General features: G+C 39.5%; 1 protein-coding gene across 15 annotated transcripts in view; it reads left to right on the forward strand.

Annotated features, from left to right (window-relative positions):
* Nucleotides 1-15,125, forward strand: part of LOC102536083 (phospholipid-transporting ATPase FetA-like) — a 74,389-nt gene that overhangs the window by 33,282 nt on the left and 25,982 nt on the right. For 11 of the 15 annotated variants that reach the window (XR_012072073.1, XM_072959683.1, XM_072959681.1 and 8 more), the window contains 8 exons: nt 2,227-2,285; nt 5,782-5,895; nt 6,712-6,810; nt 8,410-8,471; nt 11,036-11,108; nt 11,453-11,523; nt 12,538-12,620; nt 13,363-13,521. Coding sequence is in view for 14 of the 15 variants with exons in the window: in XM_072959683.1 (XP_072815784.1) it covers nt 2,227-2,285; nt 5,782-5,895; nt 6,712-6,810; nt 8,410-8,471; nt 11,036-11,108; nt 11,453-11,523; nt 12,538-12,620; nt 13,363-13,521 (720 nt within the window). In the remaining variant the exon portion in view is untranslated. Of the gene's footprint in view, nt 1-2,226; nt 2,286-2,724; nt 2,809-5,781; nt 5,896-6,711; nt 6,864-8,409; nt 8,472-11,035; nt 11,109-11,452; nt 11,524-12,537; nt 12,621-13,362; nt 13,522-15,125 lie in introns of those variants that run through there. The other 4 variants (XM_072959682.1, XM_072959691.1, XM_072959692.1 and 1 more) reach the window with 4 other exon arrangements.

The raw sequence follows: 15,125 nt of genomic DNA on the forward strand, positions 1-15,125 counted from the left end.
TCTGCCTTTATTATCTCAAACAGGACTAGCTACTTTCTTTTTAAGCTTGTCTTCTTTTTCTCTCAGACTGTTAGTTTCTTCTTCTAAATGGTTGTGCAAACTGAAGTTTTAACCACTTTTCTCATTATTCTTGCTTTTCCTTTTTTAGAGGCATCTAATGAAATCTGACTTTCTAGCCCTCAATTCCTCTTCCCTTCCTGATGAAAATCCTACTTTCTTTTTTCTTTCCTTTTCTTTCATGACAGACCTGGGATCAAAGAGCCAGAGCTAGGTGCAGGTTAATCCTGTCCCGCACTTTGAAGTCTCAGTCTGTCTCCAGCAACTCAGGCTCTGATCTTTGGGGTCTACCTGCTTTATTTCACTCCTAAGCTCAAGGAGGGAGGTATGTATTCAGTTGTTGTGCAGAGCCTCAACTCCATGCATCTTTTGGGGCTGGTGGGCTTAGAGAGAATAGCCTGTTGCACCCAGACCAGTTGCTGGGAAAACCTGTTAGACTTTTATTAAGTTAAAAAATAGTCAGTGATATCTAGGATGAAATTAAATAGGAAATATGAAATTCAATAAGAAAATACTAGAACTTTATCAAGAGTCATAAAATAATATTTTTGAATAAATGGAAAGGCTGTCCTTGTCTGTTGGGTATGATTGAAGGGGCAAATGGCATAAGAGAGACTGATTTCACTCACCAGCACCTGAGAAAATTGAATATGAATGTAGTAGAAAAGTAGCCTGCTCATGGATTGGGTAATCTCAACACCAGTAGAAGCACCAGTACTGCCCTGGTACTCTGCCCTAATCAGGCAGCCGTCTAGGCCCCTGAGAAAGTCCCTGCACAAAGAGCATAGGCCCTGCAGCAGCTCTAAATCCTAGATGCAGCTAGATTATCTGAGCCATACATGTTCCACCACTTGGGATAACCTGACCTACAATGGTTAGCAGAAGCTCTTGTGTCACAAAGTTGTAAATAAGCCATTAACTAGTCAAAGCAGAGTACAGCAAAACATCCTCTCAGTCCCATCTTAACTTCCCCCATCTTTATTCAGCTAATCCTGATAATCACAGGAATGAAACAACAGGAAAGAAATGCACTAGTCCAGGAGAACAAACTTCAAGCTACATAGCTGGGTGGTACACTAGCCCAGGCAGGACTTAGAGCCACTTGTTTATGTATTGCTAGCAAGGTGATTGTACGGACACGATCATCATGCAGAAAGAAGTGGCTTCCTGGGGGCACACCAACAATTCTCTCTCTCTCCAGGGATATAGCATGCTACTAGATGGGGGACTAATACTGTGAAAATGTTAACTCTCTCCAAATTAATCTGTGTAATTTCCAAATCTGTATACTCAAATCCTTGCATACAAAGAGCTAAACATCCCCTTTGCACCTTTCCTGCAATTTGTGCACATCTCTGAACTTCAAGCACTGCCTGATGGAAGAAACATCCACACAAAAACTTATACATGAATGTTCATATCACAGGGCCCGACACCTCCCAAGAACTCAATAAATGCTTATTGAACCAATGAAGAATTGAAGAGGCTATAGAAATTTTTCATTCAGGACAAGATCTATTGATAGTATATATTTTTAAGACTTTTCATAACATGGTAATGGGCTATTTGTAATAGTTCATAACACCTATAAGTTTTGATGTGATGATTTTGTCCTGTGTTGTAGTTATGAGGCTGACTCTACTAAATTACAAGTCCCTTGAAGTCAGGACCCTACCTTACTCATCTTTTTATCCTCCCACAGCAACCAGCACACTGGTTTCTAAGCAGTAGATGCTCAGTAATGATTTATTAACTCAAATTTAGTCAAGCAGGTTTAGGAAAGGCTGCCTTGGAAAGAACCTCAGATATCTTAAAATAAGGTGCTATAATTAGCTTATGAAGGAGGGCTGGGTTTCTGTGTTTGGCAGTCATGTTGGTGCAGGCCATCCTGTTGTCTGTAGAAATGTGATCTAGGATTACTAGAAGCATTTCTGGTGGAGAACTCCTCAGAAGTTACTTGTCCTCTTGCCTTCAGAAAGCTTGAATACTTGAGGGTTTCTATTTTTACTGTTTTTCTTGATTCTTTGGGTAAAGAGACAAAATCCTCTTTGTGGACCGATATCCTCAGTGAGAAGGTATGAGGATCTAGTGCAGTCTTCACTAGCAGCCAGCATCCCAGGCTGATTTATAGAGGGGCATACTTTTCATCATTTCTCTCCTCTTTTTCAGAACAAGAGAGATATCTGCAAGCCAACAACAGGGAATTTAACAGTCTGTTTGGATATCCGGTGAGTATCAGGTCTCCAGCTGTTTCAAAAGTGGGCTGATATTCTCCTGTAATATTCCCCGCTGTCAGTGAGGCAGGAAATTCTTTCCAGATGTAGACCCTCCAACATAGGTTCTACTTTCTTTCCAGCTTCTGTACAATGAGGGCTGGTACAGTGAGGCTCAGAAACTAAAATTAATCCAGTAACCTAGGGTCAGGGGAGAATGTATCTCAAATTTTGGGTTTTATATATAGTTCCTAGAAAAGAAATACTGTAGCTTGCACAGATTAAAGTTCCACAGTTTTCTTTTTCACTTAGACATCTCTATGACAGTACGTATAGATCTTCCTAATTCATTTAATAGCAGTATAATTTTCTGTTGTATCAATATACCTTAATTTATTTAACCAGTCTCTTATTGATAAACATTTTAAATGTCTCTATTTATATCCAGGAGCCCCCTCCAAAAAAAATGTCTCCACTGTTTTGCTATGATAAATGGTCCTGAATGAACACCATTTTATATATACTTTGGCACATTTGTGTGAATATACCTTATGAGAGTTTCCTAGAAGTGAATTGGCTGGGTCAAAAGGAAAACACATTAAAATTTTCAGCACATTTTGCCAGATTGCCCTCTAAAAAGATTATATCCATTTATATCTCCACATATAGTAAAGACTGCTCACTTCTCCATATTCCTGCCAAACTTGGTATTATCAGTCTTTTTTCATCTTTGCCAGGCTCTTAGATGAAAAATGACATATTGTTATCTGTCTTTCCTTAATTTTGAGTAAGATCAATAATCTTTTTGTGTTAATTAGCCTTTGTATTTCTTTTTATGGAAACTACTGTTAATGATCTTTGCCCGTCTTCTATTGAATTGTTCATTTTTCACTTATTTATTTATTTATTTATTTATTTATTAATAAGTAACTCATAAAAAGATGTATGTTTAAAAGCCATGCTCCAACACCCCATCCTTGCCCAATCTCTGCTCCGTATAGGGGATCACTTTTATTAATTTCTTATGTGTTCATCAGTGCTTCTTTGTTGAAATAAAGCAAATACCAGTATACATTCTCATTTGCCCACTTTCTTACACTATCTGAACCTTAACAGTATGTCCTGGAGATGTTTTCATAATCATAATTTCATACTAGCTTTTTCCTTCTTTTCTTTTTTTGACTGTATAGTGTTTCCTAGGCAGATTTAACATAGTTTATGTAACCAGTTCCTTATAAATTGACATCTGGATTGTTTCCAATATTTTCAATTACAAGCAATTTTATATATATATATATATATATATATATGTTATTTTGTACACATGTAGATATATATACATAGTCCTATAAGTATATCATATATATACATAGATGTACATATTTGTAGTCTCTGTAGGATATTAGTGTATGATTTCTGAGTTAAATTGGTTCTGGATAATAACAATGTTTAGGATATGGCCATTGAAACAGGTTTCCCTCTCTCTACCTTCTAGACCTGCATAAGAAGCACTATGGTGCAGTAAAACTATCTATTCTCCCACTTAGTCATCACTGCCCAAATAAATAAATAGCCCAAACCAAAATCTACCACCTCTATCATGCTTAAATTTTTTCATCTCTGCCAAAATAGCTAAACACTGAGGAATTTCATAGTTAAGCAGACGTTCTACATTCCTGAGATACTGCTTCTGGTTTGATATTTAGGAGTAGGACAAAACACTGTAGTTGCCAAGTTAGTAAAGAAGTACTGATATGTCTGTCTTGAGACAGAATCAGCTACCCAAGTGAGTAGAAATGTGAAGTGCACTAATTAACTATAAAATCAAATGGAAAATCAATGGTGAAAGCCAGCTGCTTCAGTAAGGAAAAAGACCAAACAATCTTTGGGTCTAAGTATCAAAGTTGTCTTAGATACTGAGAAATTTAGAGTATCTTATGATCAAAGAAAACCATTTCTATGTTAGAATAACCTACTCTGAAGAGCTCAAAGGGCCCTTAGGGGTCATTTAGTTAGAACTCCATTCAAGACAGACCTGTGAGCTCTCCAAGAGAGATCTTGTTTAATTCTTTTTCAACCTCTACTTGTATATCCCAGCATGGAGCTGTGAACAAAGCAAGCCTTGAGAAATGTATAGTGTTTGATTATTAATTGGAAAATCATGGAGAAACACCAAGGAAATCGTAGGTTTAATTTGACCTCTAAACTCCTAAGTGCTAAGCTGTTTGGCTAACTTCTTTTCCCTAGGGAGATAGGCCTTAGGCAGGTCTTGACTAGGTAGCCTTCCTCAGCAAGTTTTAACCTTAGGACAGAATGGTGTTGGTTCTCCAAGAGAAAGATTCAGATGTTTTCCCAAGGTAGGGCCCAGCAAGATTCTTCATACTTAAGCAGTATCCGTCTTCCAGGACTGCAGGTGGGTTTACTCTTTTGTTTGGCCGTCTAGATGTAGAGGTGGAGGAGAAGCCCTATCCTTAGGGAATTATTTGGTCTCATTCTTCTTGAGCTCTTAGATTCAAACTGTCACATCTTAGGTCAAAAGACTGAAGATCCAAAAGTAGAAAATGAGATGGTCCTGCCAACATCTTGAGATAGAACTGAAGAGGTAGCAAGTTCCTGTTTTCACTCAATAAAATGATAGCTTAGCTGTAGGTCAAAACTCTTCAGACTCTCTCAGGACAATTAAGGGGCAAGTGATTCTCCAGTGCTGACAGCAACCAGTGTAGGAACCTTCAGTGGGCTAAGGCTGAAAGACAGTAATTTGCTTTTGGCATCTGACATCCTTCAGCATTGAAAGCAACATGTAAAGGCACACCACGCTGGGCTTGCAAGGCAAAGACAAGCTTCATTAGCAAGCTCTGGAGTAGCGCTAACACAAATGACAACCTTCCTGCTCTTTAGAGCTGAGAAGGACTTTGGGTCAGAAAGTGAAATGAAACTGAAAGGTTTCTGATTCTAAGGAAAGAAAGCATTTGGATGGCTGCACAAGTGAACTGGGGCTCGGGGGATAGCACAATCTGCAAGTAACTGTGTGGTCTTGAGCAAATAAATTAACCTCAGTGCCTCAATTTCTTCATCCTCAAAAGTTGATCGTATAGTACTCCCTTCAGACAGTTGTGAGAATTAAATAAGTTGTGCCATATAAAATGTTTAGAATAGTCCCTTACACATAGTAAATATTCAATAGGTATAACTTTTTATTGTTAATTTTATTATCATCATCATTATTAATGGCATCAATAAACAAAGAATTCTATTCAGGGCATAAATATATCCAGCCCATCCTAAAAATGTCCCATATTGATCATCCTTGCCATCTATGGATACTCTAGGCCTCTCTAGGCCTCAAAGAAAACGGGGTTGGGAGACAAACACTTCTTGCCTCCTTCCCCTGCTATGTCGAGGAGCTGTGGCTTTTTCCTAGTTTTTGAAGTGGTCTTCGTCCTCTGTGTTAAGACTGGGAGGGATAGGGTCTTTTGTTCCTCTAATTGTGCTTGTTTTCTTTTACTCACAGAACAATAGCATCAAGACCTCAAAATATAATGCCTTAAACTTCTTGCCTATGAACCTATTTGAACAGTTCCAGAGACTTGCAAATGCGTATTTCCTCATTTTGCTTTTCCTACAGGTACTGCCTTTTAGGGCCTTTCCCACAGAGCATTTTATCAACCTCTCTAGGGTCAGGATGTAATTAGTCCTTCTCCTCCTTAAACTGAGAGGTCTTCTTGCTTTAGGTAATAGGCAAATGGATGGCTGGAATCTCAGGCCAGTTTCCTAGAGTAGCTGTAGTCAGGATAAGCAGGGTGAAGGAAGCTTTTTCAAGTGGAAGGAGACCAGGTTGCTGAATACCAAGGAAGGGGTGCTCCCTCATCATGGCTGCATGATGGCCACAATTCAGCTTGACCATGAAAGGCCACAGACTTGACTTTTCACCTTAACCTCTGCTGTAACCCGTTCCTCCTTCTTGTCCAACCTCCCTGACAGAAAGGTAACACACAGGAGTGCTGAGGGAGGAGAATGGTTTAGAACCGAAGCACAGGGCAAGGAAGTAGGGCAGGGTAGGCACAAGTTGGGAGAGAGAGACGGATCATCTCATTTCTGCTTTGCTGGAGGAGTGTGGGAAGGTACGTGGTTTTCCCATGTCTACTCTCAACACCCCTACCCACAGCACCTTCATTATCAGGGGAGAAGTGGCTCTTTGCCATCAAGAGAAAGGTAGTAGAGCTCAGGACAGATGCATGGCCAACTTACCATCTCTTTTATCCTTTCCTAGGAGATGTTTCCTTGTATTTGGGTGGTTATTTGGAGGCTACGACAGTGGAAAGCAACTAGGATAGTGGAACTTATTATGAGTCTAGGGGGGTGAAAATGGTGGTAGGGTAGGGGGAAGTACATTGTCCTTTAAGCTTTGTTACCCAAGTTTCTCTCTTCTTCCCTCTCCCAGTTGATTCCCCAGATCTCCTCCTTGGCATGGTACACGACTGTGATACCCCTAATGGTGGTGCTATCCATAACAGCGGTGAAAGATGGCATCGATGACATGGTGAAGTAGCCTCCTGGGCCTCTAGTCCCTCACTGTACATGGTCAGCCTGGGGGTAAGGACTTCCCAGAACTGCCTAGTGCTAGGAAGAAGCACTGAAAGGAAAGAGACGTGTCCTTTCCCTGTGTCCTCATCCACCCCAGAGGAATATGTAATTCCCTTAAGCCCAAGATTGGTGATCTGTACATACCCAGAAAAGAGTAACACAAGGCCTTTCTGTCTTCCTACTGCCACCTTTTTCCAGGCTGCCCTCCATGTCCTTTTTAATAACCTACCTCTTCCTTCCCTGGGTTTGCTGTCTCCGGATTTGCTCTCACCCTTCTTCTTGCATTCCCCTTTCTCTCATTTTTATGTTCCTCTTTTTGTCCCTCTGCCTCTCCCACTTTCTCCTGTTCTTACATTTCTTTTCCCTTTCAACATTCCCCTTCTCCTCTCCAGGTCTCCCTGTTTCCCTTTCCACCTTTCAATTCTACCAGGTGCACATAGTTAGGAACCCTCAGTTTAGAAAGCATCATGGCATAACAGAGGCTAACGCCTTTCCTGGCCTTGGAGGAGAAGCTGGCTTCCAGTCAGTGCTGCATGGCTTCCTCTTTGCTCCCCACCGCAGGCTGGTCTTGGAAGGGTGAGGGTGAGGATCCAGTACCATGCCTACTAGTGAGGCTTGGAAGTTCATCCTGTTGATCTACTTGAGGATTTCCTAAGAGAGTCCTTCTGACTTTGTCAGGATAGATTTTTAGACGCAAGTTTAAAGAGCTTTTTTCTCCAGCTCTTTAACTCTATAACTCTTTAAACCCAGAATTAGCACATATAGTGTTTAAATTTCAATCACAACTCAGATGTGGGGAAAAATGTAGCTTTAATTTTCTACAACTAAACTCAGTGTAGTGCACAACCACCACTCCACTATCCCAGCCCTTTTTAATGAGAGCTAAAAACGAAACTTGCCAATTCAGAATGACACACCCAGTTGCTTCTAGTTTAGAACTCAGTCTCTTTAGGATAAATATTCTCCAAATATTCAGGATTCTTTCTGCCCTCTTCCCAGTCCTGCCCTTTCTCCAGGGAATAATCTCAACAGGCAGGAGGGGATTCATCTTAGCATCAGGACATACCCTTATTTGTCCCCTTTGGTCTTTGAGTAGAAGACCTCTATTCCTCTTTCCTCATTGCATCCACTGTAGAAGCTTCTTGTGTTGACTGTGGTTGGGGGTCGGGGGAAGGGTATGCCTGTGAAAACTTAACTTCCCTGCACCTACCAATGTGTACAAGGCTCCAGTCCTGCCCATCATTTTGCATTCTCTCCTCTGTGGCTTTTGACAGAAGTTGTCTTTTCTCGTTACCCTAGGCTTTGACTCTTGACATTAAATCCAAGACTTTGTCACTCTCTTCTCCCTTGGTTCTTTCTCTGGCCTCCCTTCTCAGCTTCTCAGAGAAAATCAACCTCTTTGCCTGGTTTTAATGGTAGAAGGTCTTGTTGGGGGTTGGGATAAGGGAGAGTTATAAAAAAGGGGAACTACATTGAATAATACTTCAGAATATTAACCTCCTACATGGAGTTTGCTCTATGTCTATTTCCTGAACATTTTCTTGTGTAATTTTAGAAAAGGCATAAAAATGACAACCAAGTCAACAATCGTTCTGTTCTGGTGCTGATGAATGGCAGGTAAGTCCTTCTAGGGAAGCCAGTTTAGGTAGGACTGGCTTTGGGAGAGGATTGGTCTTGCTGAAGCTTGATGTGCTGGGTGCTTTGGAAAGGTAATTTAAGGCAGTGAAAAGAACCTCAGGTTGGACATAAGAAGAATTTGTTTTTCTAGATCTAGCATACTTTGAATTTGCTACGTGACCTCAGACCTCTCTGGGCCTCATATTTCTTATCTATAAAGTGGAGATAATATTCTCTACCTTAGAGGATGCTTGTAAAAAATGAAAAATGAAATAATATATATTAAAACAATTAATAAAATATGACATGGTATTAATATGCAAGTGATTATTTCTAGTCAGCATAGAGACATCTGTCTTTAGAACATCAATGGATTCTACATGACTTACTGACCATTCTACTACAGACTCTGGTTAGGACATCTTTTTGTTAACACTCTAAAGAAAGTATTGGTGTTGACCCCATTGCTGTGGTGTTTGGTCATAGCTAACTAAAATGTTGGGTCAGTGTTTATATTTGGTGGGGTCTTGAAAAATTTTGAGTAATTTACCTTTGGCAGGAATGGAGGGAGGCAAGCATGATTCCTGTATAAGGCAAAATATGGAGATTATCATAAGAGATACAAAAATTATCACAAGAATTAATAAAAATGAGCAATCATAGCTGGCTAAAGGAATCAAGGAAGACTTTCTGGAGGAGGTGATGTTTGTACTAGCCTTAAGGGATGGGGAGGGATTCAACAAATAGAGATTGTATGAAAGGAAAGGTGACCAGTGTGTGCAGAAGCATAATCGCAAAGAAGTACAAACCTGAAGGAATTCATGATTGAGGTCCAGTCTTTATTTCATGGTGACCTTAAGAATACCCAGTAGCTATAGTTTTTTAATATATAATATATATTAAAAGTATAATATATAATATATATTAATTGAAGTGTAGTTGTATAATATAATATATGTTATAGGTGTATAATATAGTAATTCACAATTTTTAAAGGTTATACTCCATTTATAGTTATTATAAAATATTGGCTATATTCTCTGTGTTGTACAATATACTTTCGTAGCTTATTTTATATATAATAGTTGTACCTCTTAATCTGCTATGTTTATATTCCCCCTCCCTCTCCCCTCTCCCCACTGGTAACCACTAGTTTGTTCTCTATAAATGTGAATTTGCTTCTTTTTAAATTATATTCACTAGTTTGTTGTAATTTTTTAGATTCCATATATAAGTGATATCATACAGTATTTGTTTTTGTCCATCTGACTTATTTCACTTAGCATAATACCCTCCAAGCCCATCCATGTCATTGAAAATGGCGAAAGTTCATACTTTTTTATGTCTGAGAAATATTCCATTATATATGTATCAGTAGCTTTGGTTTTAATCATATAATTCTATTACATGAAGTCCTTGGGCATCTAATCCTATTATTTATTGTGGCTGCTGATTCTGACTCATTGTGAATTATTTTCTCAAGTGTTTTGGTCTGTTGAAGCCCCTCATAACATACTTCCAAAGAAGTCAATTGTGATTAAAAAGAAAATTTTAAAAGAAAAGAAGGAAGGTGCTAGAAATAGAAAAGATAAAACTTAGTGTATTAGAAATTGCAAGGCTATGGATGTACTGACCAAATGAATTTAGTCCAGTGAATTACCCAAGTAGTGTCAGCACTTGGGATTTATAAGATTATTGGAGAAGAATTTGTCTTAGAGTCGCTTCAGGGTAGGAGTTCACAAGCAGGGCCCTGGTTAGACTTTGTAAGCCAGTGAACATCTGACTAATTTAACACTTGGGGGGAGGCTCACTGTTGAAACAGTCTATATTCCAGAAAGTGGCTTCCCTTTTCTAGAGCACCTGGGTTTGAGCAGAGCTGCTGTTGGAAAAGTTTCTTTTTCAAGTTGTGATTTCTGTCATTTTAATTTTTCAGTAATTCTGATTACAAGTGCATCTTTAGTTAAAAGCCACATTTTAGTTATCAAAAGGAATGAGCCACGTCTTCTATAACTGTTCTCTAAGATATATTATTAAATGAAAAATGCAAAGTGCAGAAAATTATCTTTTTTACTTCTGTCTCTCGTGTATTTCTGTATCAGCAAATGGTTATTGGGATCCCTTCATGTGTCCTGTAACTTTTAAATGTGTATCTTGTATATGATTATATGGATTGATATTTTCTAGAAAAAAATGCAAAAAATTACGATGTCTACCCTGAGGAAGCAAAACTAGAATCTGGGGAGAGAGGAGGCTTTACTGTTTCCTTTTATATACTTCTTTATTATTTGAACTATTTTTTACCATATGCATATATTACTTTACTTAAAGAAAAATGTGCATGTATGTCTACATATACCTTTATAGAGGTTTAGAAAACTCATACCCTAAAGTCAAGAGAAATGGACACCATTCTTTATTGTAGCAAAGATGTGTCAGACACCAGTTTTTTCCTCCTCTGAGCCTTGAGTTCATCTCAACTTTTTTTTCCCCCTTGATTGTCAAAACAGGGCTGTGGTGAAATTTCAGAGCAGGCATACAGGCATTCAATGTTCATTTTCTTACAGAATAGTGACAGACAAATGGATGAATATCCAAGTGGGAGATATAATAAAACTAGAAAATAATCAGCTTGTCACGGTGAGTACCTCTTTGGGCTGTGGCTTTTTCTCTTTTGGCTTGAGTAGGAACCCTTTTAGCACTTCTATGGCCACTGCTTTTGGTGACCTTCATCTGCCTCACTCTGCATCCAGAGATCATCAGCTCATGTGGTAAGAAGTTTATTTTTGTCCACTTCTCACCATAGCTACAGGTAAAGTATGACTAGTTTGGGGAGAAGGGGGTAGTGGTAGCAGTGATGGGTCCTAGACAGAGAAAGTAAACCAAATGTCTCTAAAATTCTTAGAATGGACATCTGTTTTGTCACCCTGTTATGTTAAGATTCTGCCTTCCTGCCTTATCTTCTCTGACTTTTCTGACCGCAGGCTGATATACTATTACTCTCTAGCAGTGAGCCCTACAGTCTGACGTATATAGAGACAGCTGAACTGGATGGGTGAGTGTTTCCTCCTGATATTCCACTAAGACAGTTGTGCCAGCTTACAGTGATTTCTCACTGAGGGAGAGCATGATGCAGAGAATGAAGTGCTAAAAGAGGCTAGAAATATCCAGATAAGATAGAAGGCCAGACTCTGAAACCTCAAGTCTAAGGCTGAGCTCTTGACAGCAACAATTGAGCATCCACTGGGTGCAGAATCTTGGCAGATTAACAATATATTATTCTTCTCTATACTGGAGGCACTCTCTGACAAAATTTAGTAGTGCTGAATGGCAGGAAAGAGATTAACAGAGCTGTAAAATTTCAGAATAGAGTTCCAAAGTTTTCAGGGTGGGGGGAGTGAGTATGGAGGTACTTAAGTACTGATAAAACACCATGTTCTAGAATGGATTTAAGGTAGAAATTCACTGATGTGCAGAAGCTTAGGAATATGGAGGCTATCTTCAGAGAGCTTGTCCTGTGGAATTTTGTATCAATCTGTATTCTTACAGCTATTCCTCTTGGCACCCACAAACTTTCTGAAATGTGACTTTTTTGTTTCTGTCTATTTCTGTATCAGCAAATGGTTAATTGGGATCCCTTCATGGGTCCTGTAAATATAAGATGAGAAGTATGTTTACTTGGAGGTGCATTCAGGTTCGTACCAGGACCTGCTTCTTACTCTTGAAGGGAGCAGGTACCACCTCCTGGTTGTTTTGTAATATTTCTTCTGCTTCTCTTCTTCATCTGACCAGCAATCTCTCATAGGATGGTTAAAACAATGGTGATGTGTTACAGGGAGTGAGAGCAGAGAGAGAGGGGAGTGAGTGAGCTAACACTCAGCTTCCTTGTGGGACCATCCCACCTCAGTACTGTCCTTGAGAAAGGATATCAGTGGGAGTGACTCTTACTGCTCAAGCCTGTAGCCCAAGCACTGTTGGCAACATCTCTTTTTAAAGGAGGTGAAATTGGACCTGTGCTGCTGTTGTGTATGTGTCTTGTACTCTGGTGACTGTGCATCCTTTACTCTAGTGAAACCAACCTGAAAGTGAAACAAGCCATCTCAGTTACCAGTGACATGGAAGATAACCTGAAGCTGCTGTCTGCCTTCGATGGTAAGTTAGGAAATAGGTTTGCCAACCCAAATTTTTTATCAGTAGAGATCTGGTTAAATAAAGTTTGGTACATTTGTATAGTGGATTCTATATCACTTATTTTAAAATATGCAAGTTGATATTTATTTACATGGAAAAATACAACATGGTATTAAGTAAAAAAAGAATACAATGCACTATGCATAGTATATATAACATAAACTTATTTGGGGGAACATATATATGTTTATGAGTTTATGTATAGGAAAAATCTTGAAAGGTTGTACTGCAGAAGTTTAATAGCACTTATCTCTAGGCAGAGGGTCAATTTTACTTTTTCCTTTCTCATTTTAATGTTGTATATATATTTACAAAGGGCCCCTTTTACTTTACTAATTGTGAAAAAGTCAAATTATTTCCATTTTTAAAAAATACTAGATTTGCTCTAAGTAGTTTTAAAATTTCTTCAGATTCAGCTTTTTTGATCTGGAAGTACTGATGGATGATAAGTTATGTGAGTTGTTCTCTCTCGGGATGAACCCATGTCACAGAATTACTCTTCTTTGATGCCCAGAAACCTTTGTCTGCCTTTCTAAAGGGAGCTGGTGAGAAAAGGGCAGCAGCTGAGAGATGATAGGAAAAAGATATGTATATATTTTGAAAGAGGGACGTTCCTTCCTCTTTTCTGTTGAGCCTCCTCTGTCCTGTAAATTAAGATTACAGAGTCAGGACTCTTATTCCTTTTTTGTTTGTTTGTTTTCAGGAGAAGTGAGATGTGAGTCTCCCAATAACAGGTTGGACAGATTCACAGGAACACTGACTTATAAGGGAAAAAACTACATCCTGAACCATGATAGGCTGATTTTCCGAGGTTGCGTCATTAGGAATACTGATTGGTGCTATGGCTTGGTGGTTTTTACTGGTACGTCTTCCTGGGGCCACAGACCCCCAGCCTGCTGCATTCTATTTGTAGCCGCGTTGTGGATACTTAGTTTTCGGGATTGTAGATATGGTGCTCAGATAATATACCAAAACACTATGGCTTTTGAGACAGATAGAAAGTGAGGCAGGTAGATGGATAGATAGATGGAAGATTTAAGAAAAAACTTTTTTCTTAGGAAAAAAATGACTTTTTTCCCCAAGCAATGAGCTGCTAGCATATGAGCCCTGCCTTTGTTAGAGGAAGTCTTTGTGTTCCAAGACCATGGAGCACTCATGAGTCCTTCTAACCATACCTGGACACAAGAGAAGGTATATACATAGAGTTAGCATATGTACAGGGAACATGTGGAAGGGGAGTGTATACGTGTGCATAATTCCCATGAGGAGAGAATAAACACAGTGCTCATTATGAAGAATATAAAATACAATATGAAGTGTTCACAGCAGAGAAATGGCACATGTGGCTCATTAGCAGTGGCCCATCTTGAGATGGCATTTAGAACCATAATCCCTTATGGTTAGTGAGAGATTGTCTTGGATTTTGATGTTGTGCAGGAAAGTGGAGGAAGCTTCATTGCTCCCCTATGCCCTCAGTGACAGTGGGCATTGATGACAACAATCATGGTAAGAAGATGGGACCCTGAAGATGGCACTGAGGAGGGTTTCCCACAGTGAATACCACTCAACTCAGCTCCCCTTCTAGAGAATTCACCCCTAGACATAGGGATTCTGGATGCCTCACTTCTGTGGAAAATAATGGGATCCAAACCCTAGAGAGAAGCTTAAGAGTCCAGGGAGGCCTTGGTGGAACTTTTTTCACTGATTCTTGACCTAGAGTGGCAGCTTGTATGCTGACCAGTCCCAGACCCAAAGATTTGAAGTAGACTTAGTTTCTTCACTCTGCTTCAGCAGCTAGCCCCACACATTGCCACACATAAAAAAGCTCATTTTTCGGCAAATTTTCCCTAAAGCAATAGCAGTGAGGTTGCCAACCAGCCCAAATTTAGTTCATGTTTTCTTCTGAGTCTTGGTTGGATACACGGTAGTGAAAAATCTTTTGGGGGCTTTGGGAAGCTCAGAGCAGAGGAGAACTGATGCCGCCTAAGAGCACCCCAAAGTATTCAGAGTAGAACTGAGTTGCTGATCCTGTTACATGATATCCAAGTTCTACCATGATCCCCACATTCTTCTCGAAACTTGGGGGAGGGTCAGTCTCTGTAAAGACCCGTGGGAGATTGTGTCTCTTTTGACTTCCAGGCTTGAGCCAAACTTCTCATGACTTCAGGCCCTTCAGGGAATGCTTTAGAGGAAAGAATGGCATAGCCTATGTCCTGCATTCTCAGTGTTTGCCCATATGTCAGGAAAGTCCCAGCTCCCCCATGAGTAAGCATTGACGAAATTCCTTCATTAGAGTATATGTAAGAACAATAATCAGATGGTAAAAGGCCAGGGAAATTACTTATATTTTCTTTCAAGCCTCCTATGTTTTCTCTGCAGCCATATCTCTGGTCAGTAATTTCCAGCTCTGGTCCCAGTGGCCATTAAAAGCTCTTTGTTTCTATTTACTGTCTGCTCTGTTATAAA

This window comes from Vicugna pacos, chromosome 4 (assembly GCF_048564905.1).
Source record: "Vicugna pacos chromosome 4, VicPac4, whole genome shotgun sequence".
Taxonomy (NCBI): Eukaryota; Metazoa; Chordata; class Mammalia; order Artiodactyla; family Camelidae; genus Vicugna; species Vicugna pacos.